This window comes from Beta vulgaris, chromosome 5, assembly GCF_026745355.1.
Source record: "Beta vulgaris subsp. vulgaris cultivar EL10 chromosome 5, EL10.2, whole genome shotgun sequence".
In the NCBI taxonomy this organism is placed as follows: domain Eukaryota; kingdom Viridiplantae; phylum Streptophyta; class Magnoliopsida; order Caryophyllales; family Amaranthaceae; genus Beta; species Beta vulgaris.
Genome location: NC_079206.1, coordinates 47,801,658 through 47,809,260, shown reverse-complemented (window position 1 = coordinate 47,809,260; position 7,603 = coordinate 47,801,658). Strand labels below are relative to the sequence as shown.

The following is a 7,603-nucleotide window of genomic DNA, read 5'->3' as shown; positions in this document are numbered from 1 at the left end:
TCAATATCTCATGCTTGTAGTTGATCTCCTAATAGATGCAACATCAAGATATAAATACATATCTTCTATGGATGGATATGCAGGATACCACCAGTTAAGGATTGCACAAAAGGACTGTAATAAAGCAGCCTTTAGATGTCCAAGATCATTAGGCTTGTTTGAATATGTGGCCATGCCATTTTTATTAAAAAATATTGGCGCTACATACCAACGAGCAATGGATGCAATATTTAAAGACGTGATTGGTAAGATCATGGAAGTCTATGTGGATGACATACTCTTAAAATCAAATGACATTATAAGACATAAAGAGCATTTGGTTAGTCATTCACCTGAATGAAAGAATATCACCTAAAAATGAATCCACTCAAATGTGCATTCGGAATTAAAGCTAGTAACTTCTTAGGATTTCTCATCCATAAAAATGGAATGGAGATTGACCAAAATAAGGCAAAAAGTAGTATTGGCAGCCAATCCACCTTCTAATAAGAAGGAACTACAAAAATTCCTTGGATAGGTCAATTATGTTAGGAGATTCATGGCTAATCTAGTTGGGAAACTAAAAAAAATTCACCTCTATTAAGATTAAACACATGAATCAGAGTTAAAATGGAATGAGGAGCATCAAAAGGCCTTTGATCAAATCAAGCAAAATTTGGAAAGTCCTTCTGTATTGATCCCTCTAAGGCAAAATGGAAAATCATTAAGGTTATATTTGTTTGCCTGTGAAGATTCCATTATCTAACATGTTAAAGTCGTATCACCTAATCAAAAATAACCCAAGGTCCACTAACTAGTGGTCAGTGAAGTCATGATCAAATCCAGTTATATTATTATATCTGAACTCTAATATTATACTAACAAAATCAGATAAAGATGGTTGTGTTGCTAAACTAAGCAAATAAAAGAATTAAACACGAAGATATAAATCGATTAATGAAGTACTAGAATTATGGATCATTATGCATACAATTTGGGAAATCAAGGATGAATAATAACCACCTAATAAGTCAAATTATCTAGGGCACATATAATTTCTCTCGAACATTAGCTCCCTCTAAGATCACCTAGCTGCTCTCACATGGTCAAGGTCACTTTGCCTAATGATTGAAAGCCAATACGGTATCTTTCCTCTCGAAGTAGATTCAGTATTGCGATATTAGAAATATAAATCAAGCGTAACTTATAAATCTACCATGAACGATTCAACCATATGAAACAATTGTAATACAAGGTAATTAGACTAATCTATCAATCCCTCATTGCATAGATAAATCCCCCACAATCCTAAAAATAAAGCTACTCCCTCATAATAATGAAAACAATATAAAAATCAATATAAAACCTCATACTTTGAAACATTGCAAATAACTAAGAAAGTAATCTAGTTAACAATAGAGAAAGTAATAAAGAAAGATTGCCAAATTGAAGGATTGTATTGAACTTGTGAATAAGAGAAAGGTTTGATCTTGAATTGAAAGCAAAAGAAATAAACTAGGGTTCTTAAATCACTCTCTAGAAAAAACTATGAAAACTAATATTAAAACCAAGATGAATAATAGAAATTCTAATTTTGCTATTTATACAAGTTCTAAAACCAATAGGAAAAAGTCTTAAAAACCAGCCCGGAATTCATTAAAAAGCGCGTGGCGAGTCGTCGCCTAATCGGGCCAACAACACCCGACCCAATCGGGTTTCAAAGCACGAAAATTAGCATAAAAACACAGGTGCCCGATACAATCGGGCCGACCCGCCCGATGTCATCGGGCCGTCTCTTAACTCCGCATTGACGCAACATAAAATTCCATGGGCGCCAGATGAAGTCAGGACAAACCGCCCGATCGGGTGTCAACAAAGAATTACAACAGGGCTTGAACGCCCGATCGGACCCGCAACAAAAGTTATTTATTTCTCTTAGGCGCCCGATCAGGCTGTACCGCCCGATCTAATCGGGCCAAGCATCCTTTACTCGTTTCTTGGCTTCAAGTGCCAAATCTTCAACTCTTCTTTTCCTCAAGGGTCCCAGAAAGCATCCTCGGGACCTCGTGACTCAGCATCAACCCTCTCCAATCCAGTGTAGCAGTTATATAAAACAGATAGAAAGTAGGGAATAGTTTTCTAAAACCTGCAATTCGACACAAAACAACAAACCACATGTAGATGGAGAAAGTTAGTGCAAAATGGCTCCTAACAGCACCATAAGCATCCCTTTTAGCATATAAGTAGGGGGAAACTTTATATAAAAGCATAACATCATCTCCTCACTCAAGAAAATGAGAAGGGACATGAGCATGTTATATTCTAAGTAGGATCCTGTATGACACGGAGAAAAGGTATACCATGGCAGAAAAATGGGGTTTTTACTTATATGATGCATTGGTTAAGCTCATATATTATTTTATGACATTCACAATAGAAGTAGTATCTCCAATACATGTCATAAAATATATGATATCCCAACCTTTTATAAAAGAAAGGTTAAGTAAATGGAGTCTAAATTTACTACAATTCGACCTAATATACGTGCCACAAAAGGCAGTAAAAGGTCAAGCTCTAACTGACTTCTTAGCAACCAATCCTTGCTGTAAATCTGGAATCATTGATGAGGATATCCTTCCATGTCTCTTGTTCTTTGATGGATCTAACACTAGAGAAAGAGCAGGAGCTGGGGTCTATATTCTATCTTCTGATGGGGTTATAACCAAGTTGGCAGTGACCCTAAAGGATTGATGTACCAACAATAGAGCAGAATATGAAGCTTTATTGATTGGGTTGGAGTTGTTGCTAGAGTTAGGAGCTAAGAGAGCAAAGATATACAGAGATTCTTAGTTGGTCATTACTGAAGAATTTAAATGTATATCACCTGTATCACAGGAGTGTGGAAAGGAAGCAAAAGAATTCTCTAAACAATTTAAGAAAATTAGTTTTATACAAATTTGCTAGAGAAGAAAACAAAGTAGAAGATCAGTTATCCCAAATAGCTTCTGCCAGAGTAGAGGTACCTTCACAAAATGAAGATATTATTCTCCAAGATAAGATCCTAGATCCTCTTAATGAAACTAATAAGGAAATATCAGAAAACATATTAGAAGTCTATAGAGTTTCCATATTACGGGAGGAAAAGGACTCGAAAGATGAATATTCACTATCTCCAGAACCCATCTAGGACAAAAGTGCCAAATAGAGTCAATATGGCAGCAACCAAGTTTTGCATGCAATTTGGTGAAATACACAGAAAGGATCCAGAAGGATTACTTTTGAAATGTATGGATGCTGGAGAAGCTCTAACTCTCATGGCAGAGATTCACCAAGGGCTATGTGGTGCTCATCAAAACGGCCTAAAAATGAGATGGATTTTCCACGAACATGATTTCTATTGGCCCACTATGAGAAAGGATTGTATAGAATATGATCAAGGTTGTAAAAGATGTTAGAAGTTTGGACCCATCAGTAGGGCGCCAACCTCATAACTCAAATACATTCTTAAATCTTGGCCTTTCAGAGGATGTGCAGTAGGTGTCATAGGAAAAATCAATCTTGCATCTTCTAAAAAGCATTCATACATCCTAGTTGTGGCTGAGTACTTCACCAAATGGGTGGAGGTTCAGGCTGTCAATAAGATTAACACCCAGATTGTAACAAATTTCTTGAAAGAGAAAATCTTTACAAGCTTTGGGATTTCGAAAACTATAACCTTTGATTAAACCACAGTATTCAGGAACCCTGACTTACTGTATTATCTTAATCAATTTCAAATTGCTAAATTGCATTCAACACCTTACTATGCTCAGGCAAATGGTCAAGCTGAGGCTACCAATAAGATCATAGTAAAAGGGATCTCAATGTACTGTTTTTGGGTTGCAATATAATGATTAATTACTTAGCAAAAAAAAAAGGGATCTCAAAGTTAATAGATAATAATCTCATAAAATGGGACGAATTGTTGTTATATGCCCTATTGGCCTACATGACCTCTAAATGGAAAGCGACAGGAGTTACTCCTTTTAACTTAGTTTTTACTGACACACTCTAATAATCCCTGCTAAAGTGAACATAAGGTCATCTAGGATAGCCCAACAAATGGGATTATCATGAGATGACTATTCACAAGCAATGAATATTGAAATTATGGATGCTCTAGAAGATAAGGAAGAAGCTTTGACCAAACGAGAATCCAAAAAGAAAAGGTTGTTAGGGCCTATAACAAAAGAGTAGTGCCTAAAGAATTCCAGGAGAATGATAAAGTTTCGAAAATGTTTTCAGCCATAAGCAGCTTACAAAGATCCTCAACTATGAAAATGGTCACCTAAGTGGCAAGGTCCCTTTATCATTCATAAGAAACTGTCTGGGAATGCATACCTATGAAAGTATATATATATAGAGAGCCTTGAATCGCAAATTTCTAAAGAAACATCATCCATCTATATGGGAACAACATGATCATGTGTTTCAACAAAAACATGCAGAATTGTTTCAAACATCTAAGGATTATTGAGATTACAACATTAAAAATAATGTCATATATCTTAGACGTTCCAACATTATTTAACAGCTAAACTAAGGTTTTTAATGGTTGACTAAGCATTACAAAGTTTTTCTTTTGGAGGATCAAGCTTTGTTGTACAACCATGTCTTTGAACATCTCTTGCCTCAAATTTGCATGTTCGGTGCGTCCTTGGTGTAGCTTCTTCTTTTCAATATCAATGGAGCTTTGCAGTGACCACTTCTCATTGATGATATTGATCTCTTCTCTGTTGATCTCAACCAAGCGATTCTATAGAGATTGCCTTTCCTCATAAAGAGACTTCACCTTCTGATCCAAAGAACTCAAAGAATCTTGGATTTGTGTACTGATGTTTTTAAAGGACTTGGCTTGAGCTTCAAAAGAAGCTTCCTCTTCTTGAACTTTTGAGCTGACAATTTGAGAGATTGAACTGTTGCTTCAGCATTACATTACTGGAGAAGAAGGATTTCCTCAAAATAATCAACGCAAGGTATCCACTACTCAAAGCCTTGAGAAATCAGGGATTCCAAATTGCTTTTGAGAGTTTTATGATAGATGGGGCGATGTAGATATAGATTGGTTTGCGCAGCTAAACCTGAATTGTAATTAGTTGTTGTAGGTTGCTTCTGTGTCTGCCTATATGGTTATTGGTTTGTTTTTCTTTTTCTGGTGGCTGTAGTCTGGTTGGTGTTCTTATTTTTGATGGGTGTTGTTTTTGTTGTAATTCAGCATGTTTTCATGCGTTTTTGGTATAATACTTACTGTTTACCAAAAAAAAAGTTGTTTGAGAGTCTGCGTAGAATTCTGATCAGAAGGATTGTCTGTAAGGGTCAAGAATAGGTCCCATATCTTGTCTTCTTGTTTTATATGCTCAGAAGACTCATCGTTGAAAGAATAATCACTGCTAGCAGAAGCAGATTGATTTTGTACAACGATGGACGTATTCAAATTAGCCTTTTCTCTCGATCAGACTCTTTCATCACACTTGCTTCTTGAGTGCTTCCCTCTACATCATAAAGTAGAGAGACCAAGTTAGCAAGAGAGTGATGCCTGGTTTTATGAGGATATGGATTCATATTGAGGAAGTCTAAAATGAATTCACGACGAAAGAATGGTAAACCAGTCCCATAAGTGGATAGTGAAGGTTATGATGAACCTTTAATTAATTTGGGATTACAAAATTGCATTCAACACTAGTAGAATAAATGCTATTTGCTGCGGTTAAAAAGTGGCCTATTGCTGCGGTTTTCGGCGCGTAGCAATTAAGGGGGCAGCAATAGGTATTAATTATATTGATGCGGTTTTAAACCACAGCAATATCTACTAATATTGATGCGGTTTTTAGACCAAACCGCAGCAATATTATTATTTATTATCTGATTGACATGTAATATTGCTGCGGTTTCTGGCTCAAAACCGCAGCAATAGGCACCAGGCAGGTAAAAAAAAAATTTATTTTTTTTATTTTTCAGGGCCTAAATTATTTGTGGTTACAGTAACATTATTATAATATGTTATATTAGCTACAACAATGTTATAAACACCCAATATAAAAAGAAACTAAAAAAGCAGAAAATATATTAAAAATTCACTCAAATGAAATTATAATTACAAAATTAAACAAAAAAAACAGAAAATTTATTACATACAAAAATCTGAAAATCAAAAAAAAATAAATATAAACATCACCACTAATAATTTCATTACATTAGAGGAGGAGAAAAAAGAAAAGAAATTCAGATCTAAAAACGAAAAAAAAAAAACAAGATCGCGTCGAGGACAATCTAGAATTCAGATCGACGAACATCACCACTGGAATTCAGATCAAGAAATAAAAACATCACCATTTCATTACAGTAGAGGAGAAGAAAAAAGAAAAGAAAGATCTAAAAACGAAAAAAAAAACAAACGAGATCGCGTGACAATCTGGAATTCAGATCGACGAACATCACTACTGGAATTCAGATCAAGAAATAAAAATATCAGCACTGAAATTCCGATCGACGAACAATCTGGAAAACAGCTCCGTTCGAAGGTTGACGGAAGCATTCGTCGCTCCGTTCGAAGGCTGACGGGAACGTGCTGATGTGCTTAGGCTGTTGGACTCGTTTTGTTTATGCACGAGTCACCAGTGATTGAGAGAGAACGTGCCGCCGGTGATTGAGAGAGGACGTGCCGCCGGTGATTGAGAGAGAACGTGCCGCCGGTGGACGTTGAGAGAGTTGAGAGGTTGAGAGAAAAGAGACGTTGAGAGAGATGAGAGAGGTTGAGAGAGAGAAGGTTGAGAGAATGAAAGAAACGGCTAGTGAGGATTGAGAGAATGAGAGGGGAAAAAGCCCTAACGTGTCTTTTAATATATGGTTCTTGACAAAAACCGCAGCAATATATTTGGTTAACTAGTCAATTTTTTTTCAAAAAAAAATCATAGATACCATATTGTTGCGGTTTTAAGAAGGAACCGCAGCAATATCTTTATTTCATATTTTATATTTATTTTTACGTGATATATTGCTGCGTATGGGTAAAACCGCAGCAATATTACCGCAGCAAATAGCATTTATTCTACTTGTGCAACACCTTTCTATGCTCAGGCAAATGGTCACACTGAGGCTACCAATAAGATCATAGTAAAGGGATCTCAAAGTTAATAGATAATAATCTCATAAAATAGGACGAATTGTTGTTATATGCTCTATGGTCCTACAAAACCTCTAAAAGGAAAGCAGCAGGAATTACTCCTTTTAACTTAGTTTCTGGACACACTATAATAATCCCTGCTAAAGTGAACATAAGGTCATCTAGGATAGCCCAACAAATGGGATTATCATGAGATGACTATTCACAAGCAATGAATGTTGAAATTATGGATGCTCTAGAAGATAAGGAAGAAGCTTTGATCAAAATGAGAATCCAAAAAGAAAAGGTTGTTAGGGCCTATAAGAAAACAGTAGTGTCTAAAGAATTCCAGGAGAATGATAAAGTTTGGAAAATGTTTCCTGCTAGAAGCAGCTTTCAAAGATCCTCAACTACTGAAATGGTCACCTAAGTGGCAAGGTCCCTTTATCATTCATAAAAAAGTGTCTGGAAATGCATACCTAT

The 7,603-nt window shown here is 35.9% G+C and overlaps 1 protein-coding gene across 1 annotated transcript in view; it reads left to right on the top strand.

Annotated features, from left to right (window-relative positions):
* LOC104893838 (ras-related protein RABF2a-like) overlaps window positions 1-7,152 on the top strand; it is an 11,491-nt gene extending 4,339 nt beyond the window's left edge. Inside the window, exon 4 of the mRNA XM_019249336.3 lies at window positions 7,096-7,152. Within this exon, the coding sequence (XP_019104881.1) occupies window positions 7,096-7,152 (57 nt within the window). The remainder of the gene's footprint in view (window positions 1-7,095) is intronic.
* Window positions 7,153-7,603: the final 451 nt, after the last annotated feature.